Raw genomic sequence first — 20,511 nt, 5'->3', positions numbered from 1 at the left:
TTTATTGCCAGGACAAGCCATATGGACAATTACAGACACAGACCTCTTTCTCCAGAGTTAACAGCCAAACGCCCTTTCGGTCAACTCTAGTGACGCTAGGCGGCTTGGGAGTAACTCATCCTGCAAAATATGCCAGGTCAGGGATCCCCAATCTTTATTTAATAGGCTAAATCAGTAGTTTTCAAACCAGGGAAAACCAAAGGCTACTTACAAGTATGTGAGTGATGGTGGGCAAGATAAATCTCCTCATGAGAAGGCTTGCTTGCCACTACAACCCCACCCTGGCAATGTGCAGTCCCCTTAGGAATAAAAGACACACCCTCCAGTGAATCTGAGTGAGCTAGCCGAGGTTGTGTGTGACTGATGCAGCTGAGAACACACGCGTAGCACCGCCCGCATGGAGTCCAGGGGGAGCTTGCCTCACCTTTTTATTACCCTGCATAAGCTGAGCATTCAAGAGCAGAGCATAAAAATGTGGCGAAAAGAAAGAGGTCTCTGAAGGAAAAAAAAAGTCCAAAGCCAGTGAGGTAGGATGCTGAGCCTGAATCTGCAAGTTGCTGCTATCCTGTATCTTACCAGCGAAAGGTCACTTCAATTGTTTATACAGGGGGAGAGAAACTGGCTTCTGTTGGGCTGGTTCCAAGCTGCAAGTTTTGGCTCCAGGAGCCAAGATTGTGTCTACCTGAACAACAGAAGATCGCACTGCTAAAGGACACTGAGGCTGGAGGACACATAATGTCTCTGTATCCCAGCACACGAACCATCTCCACCCCTTCCTCTTTACCACAACTTTGCATCCGTTTGGCAATTAATCTGAGAAAAGGGGCTAGGAGAAGCCTTTACATCTCAATGTTCCTTTGGTCTTGACTGCTGTCTCTGGAGGTGAAAGACATTGCCGGATTGGGAGGAGATGAAGGCTGAAAATAAGAAACATCCAGGGAGACCAAGATTTCCTATGATAGGAGGTCCCACAAACACTGTTTTGGTCCCTTACTTCTGTTTCTGGGGACAGGAACAAGATGCAACTTTGGAGAAGATTTTGTGAGCTACATGGACTTTAATGCAACAGTAGAACAAGAAATTCCTGGTACCTTTTTTATATGAGGTAAGCATGATCAGGAACGATATTTAATCCCTTATAATAAGTACTCAAATTTAGATTAAACATGTTGAGTAGGAGGGGAAGGATAGCTCAGTCTGTGGCCCAGACAGGAGCAGCCCTAACCGTTTTGCTCGCTCTTCAACTGATTCCACTTTGCTTGTGTTAACCAAAAGCCACAAAAAGTGCCTCTGCTTGCAGGGTCCGGTATGAAAGGGGAGTGGCTGTAAGTTATTTAGATCAAAGTTCTAAAGGAGTCTTTGGATGGAAGAGCTATCTAGATCAAAGTTCAGCAACAAAGCTTTTGAGAGAAGTTAGGCAAGATACAGAAGTGTTAACACTGGTAACCCTGCAGCTCATCCGACTGCATAAAGTAAAGGGCGCACTCTCTTGACGGAAAGGCCCAGAAATTCCTCTGGGGCACACACAGAGGTTTGTGTGCTCGGGTAACCCACTCAGTTCATCTGTTGTGCTGGGGTTTTTGGTTATACACCAAGTCTTCAAACAATTGTACAGGGACTGGTACGTTTAAGAAAAGTGGATCCTTCTGGAGGGAAGAATTAGTGCAGGCTCAACTGCTCGTCTCTACCTTCCATTGCTGTCATGAGAACTGGCAAAAATATGGAATCCCAGGTTAAGAGAAAACTTGGTTGAGGCACAGGCAGGAGGCCAGTGCTCTCTGCTCAGCCAAGGCCACATCTGTCATGGGAATGCTGGAATTACTGATGCTTCATAAATACAGGAAAAAGAAATTCAGAGGAAGCCAAGGTGCAGAGCCGAAAGATAACAGTCAAGGAATAGAGACTCCAGGCGACAGACAAAACATACAACTTGGGGCCCAAGATTAGCTTTCACATCATCGCCCTCTTTTGCTTCTTGTCTACTGATTGTGGGCACTTCTCCAAGGAAGCAAGTCCCTAGAGCAGAAGATTCTGATTCAGTTGCCACATGGCACGCGTGAGAGGCTGCTTGTCACACAGGGGCAACATAATTCCCAGGGAAAGTGCCAAATTTCTGTGTTCTTCTAGAGACACCTAGGGCAGAAACACAAACACAGAAGAGACCCATGAGGAAAGAAGAGGTTCAAGGCTCAGGTTTTTTTTTCCCCTGGAAGATTCTGGACAAGCCTCTTGAAATAAAAATGGATCTTCAGAGAAGCCAATACCCTGCTCTGCTAACCCACTACTGCTTCTGATGCTCCAGCTTCAAGGGTTTTGGGAGTATTCCTCGCCCACCCTGTTTGCAGGGCTTTTCTTGTGGCAGTGTGGCTACTCAGAGCATGATCCAGATGGCAGGAGATCTTCCCCATTCATCCAGATCCTGGATCAGGAATAGGCAGTCTAGTGCGGAGGGGCACAAATTAGATTACAAAGATCTATTTGGGGGATGGTCATAGGCTCTCGGCCAAACCTACCTTTTAATATTATTCTTAAGATGCTTTCAGTTGAAAATAAATGCAAAGTTGGCCAGTGGCAAACCTCCACAGCTCTACCCTAGGCCTTCTCCACCAAATAAGGAAGACAAGCCTCACCTGAAGCTACAGGATATGTGTAGACCAGTGCTTCTCAACCTCAGCAACTTTAAGACGTGTGGACTTCAACTCCCAGAATTCCCCAGCCAGCCTTGCTGGCTGGAGAATTCTGGGAGTTGAAGTCCACACGTCTTAAAGTTGCTGAGGTTGAGAAACACTGGTGTAGACCATGAAAACCTTGGACATGGCCCCAGAAACCCTCAGATGTCACCAAAGTGCTCCGATGAAGAAAACACATCCCTGGAGGATAACCATATGAATTATGTCTAATTTTAGTTAAACTGAAATGTAAATCAAATGTAGTTTTTATGTCAGTCCCACCCACTCCTTTCGGGAGTGCAGCCTCTGACCCCCAAGGATGTGGAAAAACTTGTAAGCTACTGAGATCGGGCACCACCCTGCTTTGCAGTGCCCCCCTCCACAAATACAGACATACCTACAAACCAGCCATCATCACACTGCTGCATAACATCCACTCGGTCGCCTTCCTGAAGCTCCAACTCATCCTCATTCTGAGGTCTGTAATGGTAGAGAGCTTGGTACCTGCAACACACAAGCTACGGATGAGCACATTTCCTCCTCATTTATTGAACAGCGTGGGTACACACTAGTTTTTCCCTAGAACAGAATTTTAAAGGGGAGAGGACTTTCACTGCATGTGTCCCTTCTGCAGGCAGGACAGATGAGAGGTGCTGAATGGTGTTTCATGCATGGAAAAAAAAATGTGCAGAGGCCAACATTCTGCCTGCCCTCCTCCCCAAATATTTGGCGGTTGGTGGGGAGGGATGGAGAGGCATTCAGACACCCTGCAGCTTGGAAATCTTGAGCTGTCCCAGCCTCTCAAGCAGGAGTTTGCAAAGCTTGGCGTAGGTAAAGCAGCCAGCAGCTTCCATTCACTTAGGCACTCCGCAAGCCCCTCTGAAAAAGGGCCCTTGTTCTGAACAAGCCAGACACTGTCCCAGCCTGGCACTCCAGGGGGTCGTCTACAGCCGGCCCTCCCTCTGGGTCAGTTCACAGGGACGGTGGGGCCGGCCAGCTGCCAGCGGGAGCAAAGCGATCCCTTCCCCACCGCCAGGAATCTGCCTCACTTACTGAGTCCATTGGATGTTGGAGGGGGAGGCTCTGGTGGTGTGTTCAGGACCGCGTGGCTTGGAAGTTGGAGAAAACACTGTCTCGGGGGTAGAATTCTGCAGTCACAGGAGCGAGAAAGAGGAAGTGCAGTGAGGACTTGGCACGCCGCCCGCGTCAGAAAATCAGCACGGGTATAGGAAAGGGAGATTTATCTAAATCCTGGGGAACTGGCAGACGTGCCAAGGAAACCTAGAGGGACAGTACCCCATCCTGGGTTTTTGGGGAGGGGTGGGGGGAGAACAGAGTGGCTCTTATGAACTGGGAGCCCAGGAAAGAAAAGGTAGGAAGGTGTTTGCTAATCACGATGCCTTGTGTTCATCACAAGTGCTACAGACATGATAATCAGGAGAAATGACATAAGAATAATAGCTCTGCATATACCGAATCTTTGTGATCGTAAATTATATTTATCTCTGCAATTCTGTGTCATGTAAGATTTGCCTGCCATCGATCGCCACCGAAATGCACTTAGAACTGCAAATGATGTTGTTAGCCGAGATGAAGTTGGGTACTTTTTTCCTTTTTTTTAACCAGCATTTTATTTTATTTATTTTATTTTACTCCAGCAACATTACAGGTTCGCTTTTGAAATATGCTGTTAACACAACAAAGTTACACCTTATTACTATATTGTATATAATCATTCCAGATTCGATAAAATTGGGATTTGGCACGCTGGGCATTAAAGATTTGGATTCTGTTATGATTTTTCAGCTGTAGTCATAGACTTTGCCTTTAAATGTCATTTTTCAATTGTTAATTGTCTACCCAAGTTGGGCTTTTATGAAAACTAAGGCCCACCCATTATAGATGCAAGGAAATGGAAGGGGCAGAGGGATCTGATTTTCCTCAATTGATGGTCTGAAGTCATATCTAGACTTTTGTGAGCAGTTCAGTTATAAGACCACAGTATTTGCCATTTTTAATATGTTCCTTTTTATACACTTGCATTTCTTGTAAGCTGCCCAGAGTCTTTGAATCGGGGTAGGTTTTAAAAACTGTAAAAAAAATATGTAAATATTCATTTTAAGTAGTCTCTAAACCAGAAGCAAGGGACTGAATCAGAAGAAACTTGTTAGGGTTAGGGTATAACAGCTGGCTTTGCTAAGCTACCAAAAGATACCACTGATGTCAGAAGACTTAAATTTAACTATTTCTGCCACCTGTATGTCACTTTGACTGTAACAAATGTGCCCCAAACCTTTTGCAGTAAGTTATGTTACCTAAGTAAATTTGTTTCCATCCTTTACCCATAAACACATAAATGTTTTAAACAGATACAGGTAGTCCTTGTTTAGCGACTGCCTCGTTTAGTGACTGTTTGCCATAACAATGGTGATGAAAAAGTAACTTTACGACCAATCCTTGTGTTTACGACCTTTGCAGGTCTGTAAAACAAAGGAAAGCTGAAATAAGATCATAAGCACAGTTGTGGTTTCACTTAGCGACCACTTCGCTTAACAACCAAGTTCCCAGTCCCAATTGTGGTCACTAAACGAGGACTACCTGTATTATTTTCTCATATTCTGTTGTAATCCATTTTATATATGATGGAACCGGGATTTAAACCCTTTCCCCTTTCGCTCCTACTATCTCGCTGGACCTGGAGGGGCAGGGATAGTTGCACCAGATTTAAACCAGTAAACATATAGCCATCATATTTGCAGCTTCGGCCTCAGTTTCTACCACGCCTTTCCAACACAGCAATCTTGAAAGGATTATTGTTGAGGATGAAAAGACCATATACCTGAAGAATCTGAAGTGCTCAAGGCAAGCAATATAAAGGTTAGGCATGATTATCCTTCTAGTTTCCATTAGTCATTTCAGTTGGGAACTGGAATCTTCGCTTTTTGGGATTAGCTAGGCTTTCTGGGGCAGATGCTCACTCCCACGTCCACTGAAAGGAATGCAAAGTTTGTCCCCTGCTAAGGGTGGGTTGTTGTTGCTGTTGGTTTGGGTTTTTTTTTAAATTTGCCCTCTTTCTGTTGTTTCTGGGCTGCCGCCAAGCCCTACAACAGGATGTTGTTTTAATCTCCCGCATGGTCTAAAGTGATGCTGTATCAAGGGCATTTCAACTGTTATGATGAGATAAGCCTGTGGCTGAGGACAGTGGCATCTCCAGGGAAGGGGTAAGGGGGACTCAGAGGGATACTAGCAGTGGTGCAGTGGCCTCATACAAGCCCCATCCCTTTTTATGTGCATTGTGATGTTGCATGCGCGCCCCACATTATGAAAGCGGCAGCATTACTTTTGTAATTCTGATGGCCTGAGGAGAATGCTAACTGAGGATCTGTGAAGAAAGAAGGGACACATGCCAGCAAGTGCCCCTTATTATCTCTAAGCCCTGGGATAACAGATTAAGGTTGGTCTCTTAGACCGTACGTGAGGAATGGAGGAAAGCAGCTTCTCACCTGCAGTGGAAAGGAAGTTGGTGCTTGGGAAGTCAATATGGGAGAAGCAGGCTGTGGTGGGTCCTTCATCTGGAGAGAGGTGAGAGGCTGGGGGCTACCACTGGGCATTTTCCCTGGGCTCTGGCTCTGGGGACTGAAAGAGCTAGCTCTGGATGTATCCTGGATTCGGTAAGTCATGGCCTCCATGTTTTCAAATTTTGGAGACACGGGAAATAGGAATCCAGAGGGGGTGGTGGAGGAGGAGGAGGAGAGCATATCTGCAGCCTGAGTGTTTCGCAGGCTTGAAGGCGAAGCCTCAGACTGCCATCTACTGCCCAGGCCGGGTGCATGTGCCTGGGAGGGTGAGCTGGAATGGGCTCGGAGGCCTGGGGAGGAAGGATATTCCTCTGAGTTCTTCACCCTTGGCTCTTTCACCACCTGCACGTAGTTGGCTGGGAAAATGCCCTGGCGGTTGGTGCCCGAGATGCGACCTTCATACCAGTTCCCATCGACTCTGCGGACAAGGCAGATGTGCTCACCCTGGCAACAGAGTACAGGAAAAAAGTTAGCATGCCCTGGGAGTAAGGGAGCCCCTGAGGCTGAAATACACGCCCAGGAAGAGATTTTCTGTCCTTCTGGAACAACCACTTTGAAACTAAAGGCCACACACCTTGTTACAGGCACAATTGGTCCATCATGATATTTATCTATTTGTGTGTTTCTGTGTATGTTTGTGCATTTATATGGCCTCCCATCTTACAGCAGTGACTCTGGGTGGTGTACAAAATTAAAACAACAACGCCATAATTCAAACCACAACATCTTGAATATATCTGAAAGATCTGTGAACCTGGCCACCTGCAATCCTACCTTACTTGTTTGTATGGTCCCCTGCTAGGTTTAGTAACAGCACCCTCAGTTATTTGTTTATTTACTTTTTCACTATGTTTTCTTTTCTCCAAAGAGTCAAGAATTGCCCAGATTCCCAGCTGTGGGGAGGAGAATGCCCCTTTCTAATATTACTGCTATAATGTTCTTAAAGTTTTATAAAATTATATTTCTATGGAGTGGAACATTTGTCCAACAAGTAAACAATCAACTTGATTTTGCAAATACTTGTCCTCTTCTTTCCTCTTCTATCTCCAGGAGAAAAAAGCTATAATTGCTATATCTCTCTTTATAAATTAAACATGAATTCAGAACAAAGTCTTTAAATTGAGCAAGTATAATGCCCAAATGATCTCAGTTAGACAAAGCAACACAAATGCATTGTAATCTCCAGATGCTTGGAGCTACATTGCCCATTATCCCTGTCCACCAGCCAGACTGATTAATGCCTAGGAGAGCTATAATCTAAAACATCTGGAAGTTCTCATCTTTCTCTCTTTATCTTTAGCAAAAGAAATTTTTCTGGTGCAGAGATTTCCAAAAGTGATGGGATGGTATGGGACGATCAACTCAGCAGGGCTGGCTCGGCCATTAGACCCATACAACACAGCCTGTTTCAGGTGGCAGTTTTCAGCACTGCCATTAAAAAGTGGCAGTACATTATTTATTACATTGTTGCATTGCCATGGGAGGTGTCCCTTGGATTTTTCCTTGAGGCACTAAAAATGTTATTGGCTGTCTCAGAGCTCCATTTATGAGAAGCAGAGACAGACAACCAAACATATCTAGAGAGGAATGAACTGGCCTGGAGCCCAGATGGCAGTGGGAGAAGGCTCCGAAGCCTTTTTGTGGCTGGTTCCGTCCTGAGCTAGAATTTATGTTTCTGCTAACACAAGGGCTTTGATACCTTTCGAAAGGACAGCTCCACTGCCAAGTCTCCTTTGAAGCTGTACTGGGCCACAGCTTCCCCATACTCCAAGACTTGTATGGAAGGGGTTTTGATGGGCTTGGGAATTTCTGTTGGAGGCAGGACCTGTTTTGAAAAAGGAAGCAGCAGCAAGGGGTTACAGCTTTAACCTGGGACACAGGTTCCTAGAGGAAGATCTCACCTGAACACTGAGCATCTTTACTGGGACACATCACTGGCAGCAAGGGTCTGAAGAAGGGAAATGCTTGAATATGCGGTATCACACTCTATTTATCTGCATAGGACACAGGCCTGCTCTGATTCTCTCCCTGAATGTCATAAGGAGGCCCCTTTCCTTTGTTAGTTGATACTAATGATGGCCTTTCAAGGTGCTAGGACATTAAGGGCCACACATTATCTGGGCCCTATAGAGAATCCTGAAACAGGCTGCCTACCTGTTACTTTTTCTTACTGCTTCTCCAGTTTTGCACAGTGCATACACATAATACAGCATTTCTTTTTTCAAACCACAGCTGAAAACATTATTTCTCTCTGAAGCTGTGGGCTTACCCCTTAAGAACTTATCCCATCTATGGCATGCCTACTCAGAGACAGTACAAATACTGTGTGTGCAAAAGCCACTGTTTTTACTCTCTAGCACAGTGTTTCTCAACCTTGGCAGTTTGAAGACGTGTGGACTTCAACTCCCAGAATTCCCCAGCCAGCATGGGAGTTGCAGTCCACATGTCTTCAAGTTGCCAAGGTTGAGAAACACTGCTGTAGAGGCATGTTAAAGTAAATCCTCAATGAAAGGACCTTTCATTTGCTAAGGTTATACGGGGCTGTGGTGCAAAATGCATGAAGTCTCCCTAAAGCTTTGGATACAACTTGTGATCCTCCAAAGTTTTCACCGAATTGTATTTCAGAAGGAGAAAAGGGTTTTAAAAGCATGGGCTAATCAAAACAGTATTTTCATTACATTAACTTAATTTTATCACATTTAAACTAAGTCACATTTAGCATTTGTCCCGGCCCAGCTTATTCAGAGACCCTTGGACCATGACATATCCCTGACATAACAGTGCTGATCACTAATAGTCCCCAACAGTGCAAACTAACAGCTCCAAAGTTGCTAACAAGCCTTCTGTTCCAAAATAACTACAATATTCATAACACCTTAAAAGGACTAGAAGAAATATAGAACCAAACCATAAACATAGAGGGTAGGTTGGTCAACATCCAGCATGGCACAATGAAACAAGATTTTTACAACTAATTCTGCCCTTTGGTAAAAGCAAGTAGGGATCCTGAATTCTTAAAAGTTACCCTCCTCCCCAATTTCTGCCATTTCCTCTCTCTTCTACATAGGTAAGCAAAACCTATCCAATTTTGCAGAGGCAGCAAAGAAGTCCTAGAACAGCATGAGAAGCTTACCTCCACGTAATTAGCAGGAAAAATGCCCACCCTGCCATGATGTTCTCCTTCAAGCCAGTTTTTGTCTACTTCTTTGTGGATGTAGACAATGTCACCTTTCTGCAAGGTCAGTTCTCTGAAAGAGAAATAGGGAACCTAAGAAACACTGTTAAAAATTCTTTTAGAACACCTCCTTCAAGGGACTCTGAAAGTCACTCACTCAATTTGGACAAACCCCCTCCTTGTCAGGTTAATGGCTAAATACTATGATTGAGATTAATTGAGCTTTGTCTTGATACTTTCTTTTGGTCCAAAGAACATAGCTGTGGTTTTCAAGCTATGTTGCTCCAGGAATTATTCTGCGAGGGGAGAGCGGGGTGTGTTCTAGGATATATTCTCCACTCAAGCAGAAAAACAGTGAGATTTGAAGGACTTGGGCAATGTTTCACACAAGCAAATCACATGCCCTAGAATGGGTGAGGAACCTTATTGCATTTGGAAACCACATTTGCCTTTTCATTTGGTTTATTCAGTTTAAATCCTGTCTTCCTACTCTAGCAAGTACTACGAGAAGCTAATGCAATTCTAAAAACCAAACATTTAAATATCGTTTTTGTTTTTTAAATTGTGTTAGCTGCTTTCAGTACTTGTTGGAGTAGAAAGGCAGGATCTAAATCAAGAATCACACTAAAATCTTTTAACAATGAAGAGCCTGTAAAAAGAGATGCCAGATGTTCTAAATGCTGAGAATACAAGACAGAAGGGCATTCTCTAGCCTGGGAGCAACACAGAAGTATTGCATACTAGATAGATGGGCTCTGATAGCAAGATATCTTCAGAGGAGCTTTCATGCAATTTGTAATAGCTGGACAGATCCGTATCAGGAAAGACAGTCCTTTAAAACACATTTTAGAACTTCAAAAGACAATAACTAATTGTATTCAGTAACCAACCGCAACAAGCATAGTTCATTCAGTACAAGCATTATAGAGACCTGTATCTCTACACTGAGTTTGCACTGACTGGCAAGCCAGCTGCTGAAGTTTCCACCAGCTTCAGCTTCCAGACGCATTTCAAGGGAGCTGCAATAATTAAGATGGGATGAAACCAACGCATGGTTAACCCAATGAGATCAAGAAGGTTGCAGCTGGTGAACCAAGTGTATTTGTGTTGACCTGCTTTGGAGCAGGTCACTATGACACTGCCTAAGACTTCAATCCATGGTATAACAAGAGTTAACGTTCAACATGGCAAAGCATCCCATGTATGGGTTAGAGGCCATGTGCTTCAATCGTACAGCATATGTTCTGCATTCAAAAGTTCCTAAATTCTTTTCTGGCATTTCTAATTAAAAGGAGATGTTCTGAGGCTTCTGAAAAGTCTGGCAGTTGTAATCTGGAGGAACCAGGCTGGGGGAGATAATATGGAGCTAAATATATTACTGTATCTGAACATTATTGACAGCACTGGAATTTCCTTTCACATACTACCCAGAATGCGTGTATACCAGAATATAGTCTAAAGACACATGGTGTAGCCACTTCGCTGAAGCAAAGCATGTCTGGAGGTAATCAGTAGTTATTGGGGAGACTACTCAGGACCTTGCTGAGTTCCACCATGGGAAAAAAGGTAGGGTAGATGTATTGCAAAATCAATAACAATATCTTTGCATGTACCTCAACTCACTCAGGGTTGATGGGTTTTATTCTCAAGCAAGTGGTTGTTGAATGGTGACAAGCAAAAAAAAAGTATGTACAGAAGCAGCTCAGTATCTCAACTCCCCGCCTATTCCACACTTCATCAGTCAAAGGCTGCCCTGCCAGGATTTTGGTCTCTTTTGATATTGATTCTGGCATATCCAGATGTGGTCACATTTGGAACAAGACAAGTCTAACATGCTTGGAAAAAGGAATGCAACATTCCTGCTGGACTCCATAGAGGAGGGTGGGCCCAGCTGATGTACCAACAACTGTTTGGGAGGAGAGAATACAGTCAGCTGTGCAGATGTGGGGAGGAGGCAGAGCAAGCTCACTTGGCAATTTAAACTCTCCCAGTGGAGGTCACCTCTCCCTGCGTATCAGTCTTTAGGACGCATCTTTTCCACGAAGCCTTACCTTAATCCTACCAATAAGCAAAATGAAGCTTGAGTGCAAAAAATAGGCAACCTCCCACTGTATGAATGTTTTGGACTGCAGCTCCCTTAAGTCCTGGCCAACAGCAAGAACTTGTGGGAGATATTTTAGGCTGTAACATCTGGAGGGCACCAAGTTGCTTATGCCCCCCTTAGTGAAGATCACTGAGCAATATATTCCTACATATGTGCGTATTGGTTGTTGCTTCTCCCTTCCTTCTTTTTCCTCTCCTCAGACTTGCTGGGCCCCATCTTGCAAAGCGCCATGTAGGACATTCACTGTGATACAATGCAATGTTTTTCCTGGCAAAGAGCCACAGAGGGCCTCGATTAGCACTGCCAGGGGCCACACTCCAAGAAGTGGTAGGTGGGGCAGCACAAAAAAATTGACTTCATTTACAGTTATTCAATTTAAATATAATTCACACTGTCCAGTCATATATTTAACAGCTATAGCCCATCACGTTAAACACCAAAATTTTGTAACAGCTTTTAGAAGCTCTTCTGGCCATACGAAAGGCTTTCAAGAGCTCAGTGCAGAGGGCTTTCTCAGTGCTTTCAAGAGCTTGGGCCTCAATTCTGTGCTACAACAATCACAGTAACGGTTAACCGGCATGGCAACCGCAACAATGCCAAGACACTGAAGCATTGAATGACTGCTAAAGGTGCCAGATATTGCTACTTACTTTGGTGATTCTGCCTGGAAATCAAATTTGAGGCGAGCAGCTTTCATCTGGAAGGAGGAAAAAAAATAAGTTAAAAGCAGACCCAGAGTCCAAAACCCAATTAAAAGACACCCGATGAGAAAGAGAAACTGGGCACTTTGCCAGTATAGCAAAGTATAAAAGAAAACAGCAACAAAGGAAAGAACACAACCTTTGAGCATGCTGGTGTGGCCCACAGAATGCCAGAAGTGGAGAAGGTATCTTAAGCAACGGGAAATCCAACCTAGGCCCTTTTATAAGGTTTAATTCACACCCTAACCTCACCTATTCTTGATACGCTGACAAACATTCATGATGCAAGAGAGGAATTTGTGTACCAAATTCCTGCATGCATGTTCTACAGTTCTCACCAAGAGAGAAGTAATCCTATCAATCATGGATGGAGAGGAACATTTGTATTCTGGTAAACTGCAACACATGGAAAGGGTTCTGTATTAAAGAAAAAAAATCTGCACTACAAGTCTCTTGTCAATTTCCCTTTCTTCTCAGTGAGAGCAGAAAAATTAAAGCAGATTAATTATTTGTATGATGGAGTTCTTGGTGTTCTCTGAGCTTGGTTGTTTGCTCACAGACATTTCATTGCCGGACTAGGCAACTTCTTCAGTGCTAGAAGGGAGTGGGCCTTGCTCCCTGTTTAAATACAGTAGCTTGCCCTGCCTGTGTTGGAGGAGGTGTTGTTCTCTCCTTGGTAATTCCTTGATTAGGCTGTTGTAATCAATTATTTGTATGAATATGGCTTATTACTTGGCTCAGGATAATAAAACATTCTAGAAGAGGTTGGAAAATCTGTGGCCTTTCAGATGTTGAAAGGTTTTCTACCTTGGATTCTAGAAGTTACCCAGATGTGTATAGGAGCCAGACTGAGGAAGGCTGATAACCCTGCAACAATCCAATCAAAAGCGTATCTGTCCCCTTTTAGTGGAAATTGCATCTCACCTTCTTCTCATCTCTCTTTGGAGGAGTATCTAGAACAATTTCTGAAGAATCAAGAAAGGGACTTTGCCCAGGAAGCCTCAGAGGATCTGGGTGAAGAAAATAAGGGAAAAAGGGAATCTGTCTGAATCAAAAGGGAAAGCCAATTGTGTAAACCAAATTCCAATAATTGACTTAAGAGTGCAAGAAACAGCAAGTCCATATTGTGCTAAGTATTGATATTCACCTCCAACCATGTACAACACTTCCCTTGGGACAAACTATTCCCTATCCCACTTAATTTCTCTACTTTTACACATTAGTTTAATTTGAACACACACACACCACAACCACCCCCAAATGAGCAAAATTAAAACTCAATACAACTCAGTACTTTGTTTGGAAGTGTGCTCACTGGCCCAGAAAAGAAAAAAAAGTTGGAAGTAAACCAAAATCGTATAGAGCATGTTGAGCGGACCTAAAAGGAGTGATTGGGAGCAATTTCACTATTTGTTTTCTGGGAGATGAGTGATTTGGGACTTAGACTTCCTTAGCAATAGAAAGGGAGCACATAGGATTGGTCTCCAAAACCCCAGTCTGTCCACCAGCCTCAGAAAAGGTTATCAACATGCTCAAAATGCTTTTGTGTCACTACACTCAATCTACATTTATTAAGGAGTAAAGGAAACATTTTAGGAAAAGCTTAAATGTTTACATCTGTCTTAATATGAATTATCCATGATGCAAGAAAATAGCTGACCACTCACTATATTATGGCAAGTTTCCAGAGTTGGATATTTCAGCCCACGTGTTTGCTGACTTAGCTGTAATTTGCATCATATTAGCATTAATATGTGAGTCAAACTGTAATGAGGAGGTAGTGGTGGAAGGGACAATCTTCAGCCCAGAAGGAGGAGAAGGGCTTATTCTGGATTCTGACATATCCTTAGGGAGATAATGTTCCATATCTGTATCTCTAAAGAGCTTGCAACCCACAGAAAAATAAATATAGCGCATTACTTTAGAATGAAGAAAAAATATATAATTGTTCTCAATGGTTTTGAAAAAAAAACATACAGTAGGAAACCTAGCAAGAAAGATTCGAAAGTAGTTTGTGTTGTCCACTGGATGGGATTTAACTGTCACTGAGTTTCTGCTCCGTCCAGAAGATGTGGAGTGTCAACCATTGCCCCAATCTGGACAATACACTTCCTACGTTAGGTCTGAGAAGATCCATTTTACCTCCTGCCTTTTCTAGGGACACTTTCTTCCCAGTTTGTACTCCATTACTGAAGACAGCAAAGCACACTCACTTTCCAGAGAACATATATTAATCCCCTTGAAATGTTGCTACTGCCCACATCGGTGCATGTAAACCCCAAGCCATACCATTCCTGGGTGGATCACTGTTCCAAGTACTCCTGGTGACTCCTGGGCTTCCTTTCTCCATCCTAGGGCTAGCTGGTATGTGGCCCTGGGCTATAGGAAGGCTTTGCCCCTTGGAAGGATGGATACCAGAGCCTGTCAGTGGGCTGCTGAGTTAGAGAAAATGGAAGTACGGTGAAAGAGAGTACAATCCAGCCAATGGGGGCAGTAAAGACAGACCTTCTTAATGACCTCTAGTCAAAGAAAGACTTATTAGATACAGTATCTTGGACACCACTATCTCTCTGCACATTCCATACCTACAATCTGAGGAGGGTCCATCCCCTTGCCACCCATGCAATCTCATCATGCCTCTTCAATAAAAGAAGAAACATGCCACATAGAAAAGAGGCCTTTTCCTCTTGGAGATGGAAATACAATCCATCAATAATCCATGAAGAAGCTGCTGCTCACAGGCATCCTTTCCAGTACTGAAAGACTCTGCCTTCCTTGCTTCCAATCTCCTCTAGGTCTAGGCTAGCTTCTGTCCATCCAAACCACTTCCCATGCCATTTGTGGAAACAAAGCTCAGAAATTGGGCAGGTTGTATCTCCTGCTCTCCCTCTTTCCCCAGTTAGGTAGTGGGCCTCTCTGAAATCCTTATCCAGGCCAGGGGCCCCTGTAGCTGACTTGGCAGGCAAAGGCCAAGCTGAACAGGAAGCATTGAGGCAGCAACAAGACACTGGCAAGCAGCAAGGATTTTGCTGAAGTGCGACTTCAGCCATTTTAAATGTTTTAATGTTTAAAGGGACATCATCCCCTTTCCATGCAAAGTATGCAAAAAAAATGAGAAGAGGTGAGGTGGCCAACCTGCAGACTGCTCCCCTGTACACCTATCATTCTTTCAAAGCTGCAGCAAGAGGACAAAGGAGGGGAAAGGGCATGGGGAGTCAAATGAAGACCAGGGCATCGGCAATCAGCATTTTACCTTTTCCCCTGCTTGTCATTTTCCATAGTCTAAATTATCACCACCATCACCACCACCACTGGTTAATTTCCTCCACTGGTAAAATATAAAGAAGTTCTATGGAACAGATAACATCTGAAATGGGATTTCACTACAAAAAATAGTGGCAATGGGAAGGTGGCACCTCTTTTACCCAACTCTGGGATCCCTACTGGATTCCCACTTCCTTACACACTGCTTTGATCTTTAAGGCGGGAGAGGTTGGAGGCCAGAGGAATCTGCAGGGAAGGGGATCAAAAAAGTCAAGATGGCCTCCAGGGCAGTGGGACCAAAGCCCTGCCCTATTTAGATGGGTTGCACGTGAAAGGTGAAAGGTCCCCTGTGCAAGCACCGAGTCATGTCTGACCGCCGCTTTTGTGACGTTTTCTTGGCAGACTATAGCGGGGTGGTTTGCCATTGCCTTCCCCAGTCATCACCTTCCCCAGCAAGCTGGGTGCTCATTCCACCAACCACGGAAGGATGGGAGGCTGAGTCGACCTGAGCCGGCTACCCGAGAATCCAGCTTCTGCTGGGATTGAACTCAGGTTGTGGGGAGAGTTTCAGTTGCAATACTGCCGCCTACCACTCTGTACCACTTGAGGCTTGGGTTGCATGTACAACATATGTAAAAAAGGATCACATCTGCCATCTTGAATTTGTTGAATCTTCCTCCCCTGCAGATGCCCCTGTTAAAGACTTTCATTTCAGACGATCAGGAACAGAGACATACACATTTCTGGAAACAGTGGCTGGTGTTGCTTTCATTTGTATCTGCTTAACATGCTAAGCCACAGCTAACCGGACCACGGTTTGCTAAATGGTCTCAACTGACTGGATTTGTACAGTGCTATAAACTAGGCAACCACATTTTAGCTAGCATTAGACTAATCCAACCCTCAACATTTAAATATCTGCAGTAGCCTTCCCTCCTAGCTACCCCTAAATATATTGAGTTGCTAAATCTGGAAGCTTCCTAGTTGTCCCAATTCTTGAAAGTAGTGGCTAGAAGATTAAAAAAAAATCTGTCTGTTTTCCAATAATGTTAAAAATATAGTGTAATGAATGAATGCCAAAATATAAGTACATCTCATTGAAATCCTTAGGCACATCACACTTGGACAAGTTCTGTTAATTCCAACTTTCAACCCTGCATCCCTTTTAGTCAGGACATGTGAACAGTTACAGCAAGATCCTTGTTTTCCATCTGAAGCATCAGAAATGCCTCTAGCCATTTCTCTGGTCATGCCCATGTTATGGATGATTTTATAATGGGCAAACAGCTTTGCATATACAAATAGTATCTCTTATTCTGCTCATTACACACTTGGTAAGTGTGTCAAGGCTTTGGGCCTTGAATGCATTTCAAAACTGGATTCATGGCTAGAAAGGAGAATTTGCAGGGAAAAGATACTTTCGCTGGGTTTTATATCCTGTGATGAGGCATGCACATAAATAGTCAATTTTGGGAAGTTGACTCTTGGATGCTTCGTGCAAAAGAAGAATAAGAATGCTGTAGGGCAACAGCTGAGCTTCAATGCTCAGTAGTTTTGTCTCTGGACCATCATAAAACATTCACTAGGTTCATGCAGCTAAAGAGCACCACAGTCTGGTGGTTAAGTTTTGGCTCAGCACATTGTATGAACCCCACCACTGTTATGTTATTATATTATGGTGTACAGCTTAGTGTTGCTATGTAAACCTGGCCACTAGATTATTCAACAAGCCATTATTAAAACAAACATAATGTCTAATCCTGCCTATACGCACACCCTGAGACTATACAGTTCCTGCAAGGAAATAATCAGTATTTCATCTTTCCTAATCATAAGATGTTATTGTGTTTTCATGGAGTAGGCCCTGGGGTGGGGGGCACGGAATCTAGAATCAGGACTGGGAAGACCAGATTCAAATCCCTGCGCAACCATGAAGCACCCCAGGTGATCTTGTATGGCTCAAGGGGTTTACTGAAGGAGCCTCATTGCCTAGGTTTGCAAACACAAAGAATCCCAAATTAACTGCCCCAACTGGGCTTACATAACACGCTGTAGTCACCAAACCACATTTTAGCCTAGAGTGTTCGGTAAACAGCTACTATCTCTCAACTTACTTTACAGGATTATCAGACAGACAAAAAGTGAGGAGGGGGAGACCATATATTCTGCCCTAAAGCCTACATATGAGAGTTAGTAACTCCCTCTATGATGAATCTGGAAAATATCTGAGATGAAGGAGTTGCAGTGGCAAAATATTAATTTCAGGATATGGTACCAGTTGATATATAATGATATTCCAGTATTCTTTACTGCTGGGTTTTGCATACTATCCTAAGCTATGCTTGTTTAATCATGGTTTGTTGAACAAATCATAGTGAGCTAATTCACAGAACAGGCTAAGTCACAGACGCTCGTTTACAAACCATAACGATGGGGTTCCTTCACCATGCTAAACCTGAACCCAGACCAAACAACCTCCATTATGGTTTAGGACGATGCCTAAAGCTGGGATCCTGTCTGGAACTTCTCACACTTTCCTTCCCAATGGCTCCTGTGTGGGTGCCAGTTCCAGAAGTCAAAATTCAGCCAACTGCCCAAGATGGGTATCAAAAGTTAGAGATTGGCTCACTTTCCCCAACGCACTTCCCATTCCGGGTCTATCCTTCATCCCAGGCAGGCCTGGTAGCAGGCTGTTTTCTCTTTAAATGATCCTAAATGTATCTTGCTTGTTTGTTTTTTCTGTTGGTGTGTGAGAGGCAGGAGGCAGGAGGTGCATAACAGGATGACTCCTGATAAGAGTGGCCTTGCTGCATCAGGCCGAAAGGTCCACAGAGGCCTCTGTCCCATTGAATAGTGGTCAGGGCCAGATCCGGACTGCTCGACTCAGCAAATGCAATGAGTCATGTCCTGCAGTTTGCTTCCACCATCAGCCGCCCCAGGTACATTGCCCCTAAACATGGAAGCTCTCCTTGGCAGGAGTCTGAAACGTGGCACACAGCGGGGTGCTTCAATTCAGCAGACAAAAGGTTCAACCCATCTCTTCTCTAACACTGATACACGTGGACACACAAACACAAACACACATTAGAACCCCTCTGCCCGCAAGGGGAAGGGAGGGGTGCTTCTTAATGAAAAAGCCTCTGCCCCCTGAACTTTCCCCACCTCAACCCTCCCACGACAGCAAATTTTCCCCATCGCCAGTGCACGCTGGCAGATGGGAAATGCAGCTTGACGCATCCTAAGACCGCCTGCTGATGCAAAGTTGCCCTCCCCCCCCCACACACACACTTCAGCAGGCTGCACCCCCTTTCCTTTTCTCCCCTGCCCAAGCCAGTCTCCTGCCCTGCCCTCCCTCCTCCAACTTTTCCCCAGGCGGGCAGCAGATCCACCCCAGATGCTTCTGGGATGACGCTACAGTTGCGAGACGAGGTGTGGCTGGCTGGCAGCTGGAAGGAAGTAGCAAGTGGCAAGCCGGGCACTCTGCATGCCAGCGCCCAACAGCCGTGCCTCACCCACCCACCCCTCCCCGTCCCACATACTCACCGGAGGGCAGCAAAGGCCAGGGAAGAGGGGCAGGCGGAGGAACCAGCCGGGGAATTCTGCGAGAGAGAGAGAGAGAGAAAGAGAAAAAAAAAAGGCAACGCTGGGAGGGAGCAGTGCGGGAAGAGTCTGAATTCGCGTCCCTGGCGGAAACCAGCCAGCAACAAAATAGTTAGCCAGGAGGGAGGGAGGGAAACCGAGTCCCTGGCAGGGAGCTTGGAGAGCCAGAGGAGGGGGGAAGGCGGGCGGGCGGGACACAGCAGGGTCCTAAAGGCCAACTGGTCTAGAGCAGAACAGGCAGGACGGACACCCAACCGGGCATTTGGAAGAGGCTGACAGGTATCAGCAGTTCTTTGTTAACTAACCATGCAAAATGTCAAATGACGAGAACGAGTTCAAAATACTGATATACATGAATAACAGCAGCAGCAGCAGCAAAGCCCGTTTGGAATGTTTTAATTTGGGCAATTTTTAATGCTACTTGATTTGACGTCACTTGCATTTTAATTTTCTAGCTGCTCTGGAAGAGCGGGATGAAAACTAAATCTCATACATTACCCTACGGCAGTGTTTCTCAACCTTGGCCGCTTGAAGATGGGTGGACTTCAACTCCCAGAGCCAGCCATGCTGGCTGGGGAATTCTGGGAGTTGAAGTCCACCCATCTTCAAGCGGCCAAGGTTGAGAAACACGGCTCTACTGATTAATGGGGTTGCAACCCTAAACAAGCGTGGTAATATAAGGTAAGCCCCACTTGTGTTCATACAGTACAGTGTGTTAACCTCTGGTTAATTTACTAAATTAACCCAATTGCTTGGTTTTGCAGTACACATACAGAGAGGGTTTATTTATTATTTACTTCCTTATTAGAATTACAGGTGGCTCAGTTCTGTCCTAACTCTGGGCAGTATACAGCATGAAACCATTGAAAACCATACAATACAAAACAATATTAAAAAAAACATCTGGAAAAATACCTCCAGCTCTAGCAGAGCAAACATCCCAGAAGGGGTCCATCATCCACTCTAGCTCAAGCTTGGGGGAAGAGCAGATTTTAAGGGCTTGTCTGAAAAGGGTTGGGGGGGCATACAAATTGGGGCGAGGATTGTTCCAGGTGTCGAGACCAACACTGATTAATTGATGGGACTCTGATCTTATAAGACAGGCAGAAACTAAGAAAATACACAGATGCCCCATAAAGCAGCCAACCACATTTTTACTGTACAATGCTGTGCAAACACCATTACTTAGAATTACTCCCCAGAAAACATTATCGCATCTTACTTTATTTATATATTGGTTCAATGTCAGGTATGACGCTGGAACAGACTATTGAGGACATCAACGGATAGCCAAGAAAACATACAAAGGGGCCATAGAACAAATCAATCCAGAGTTCTCACTCAAGACTCAAATGACCAGGTGCAAACTATCATATTTTAGACACCTTGCGCAAAGACCTAACTCTCTAGAGAAGTCCAT

The 20,511-nt window shown here is 44.5% G+C and overlaps 1 protein-coding gene across 5 annotated transcripts in view; it reads right to left on the bottom strand.

The window, feature by feature from the left end:
• Positions 1-1,904: 1,904 nt before the first annotated feature.
• Positions 1,905-20,511, bottom strand: part of SORBS3 (sorbin and SH3 domain containing 3) — a 53,541-nt gene continuing 34,934 nt past the window's right edge. For 3 of the 5 annotated variants that reach the window (XM_063311525.1, XM_063311529.1, XM_063311527.1), the window contains 10 exons: positions 19,035-19,090; positions 14,517-14,662; positions 13,152-13,237; positions 12,177-12,223; positions 9,381-9,495; positions 7,947-8,072; positions 6,173-6,691; positions 3,723-3,817; positions 3,067-3,173; positions 1,905-2,133 (listed from right to left, as the gene is read on the bottom strand). In XM_063311525.1, the coding sequence (XP_063167595.1) occupies positions 2,072-2,133; positions 3,067-3,173; positions 3,723-3,817; positions 6,173-6,691; positions 7,947-8,072; positions 9,381-9,495; positions 12,177-12,223; positions 13,152-13,237; positions 14,517-14,662; positions 19,035-19,090 (1,359 nt within the window). In that variant the 3' untranslated portion in view covers positions 1,905-2,071. The remainder of the gene's footprint in view (positions 2,134-3,066; positions 3,174-3,722; positions 3,818-6,172; positions 6,692-7,946; positions 8,073-9,380; positions 9,496-12,176; positions 12,224-13,151; positions 13,238-14,516; positions 14,663-19,034; positions 19,091-20,511) is intronic. The other 2 variants (XM_063311526.1, XM_063311528.1) reach the window with 1 other exon arrangement.

Source organism: Candoia aspera, chromosome 9 (assembly GCF_035149785.1).
Source record: "Candoia aspera isolate rCanAsp1 chromosome 9, rCanAsp1.hap2, whole genome shotgun sequence".
NCBI lineage: Eukaryota > Metazoa > Chordata > Lepidosauria > Squamata > Boidae > Candoia > Candoia aspera.
Note: the sequence above shows the minus strand (reverse complement) of the source record. Positions and strands in the feature narration are given on the sequence as shown.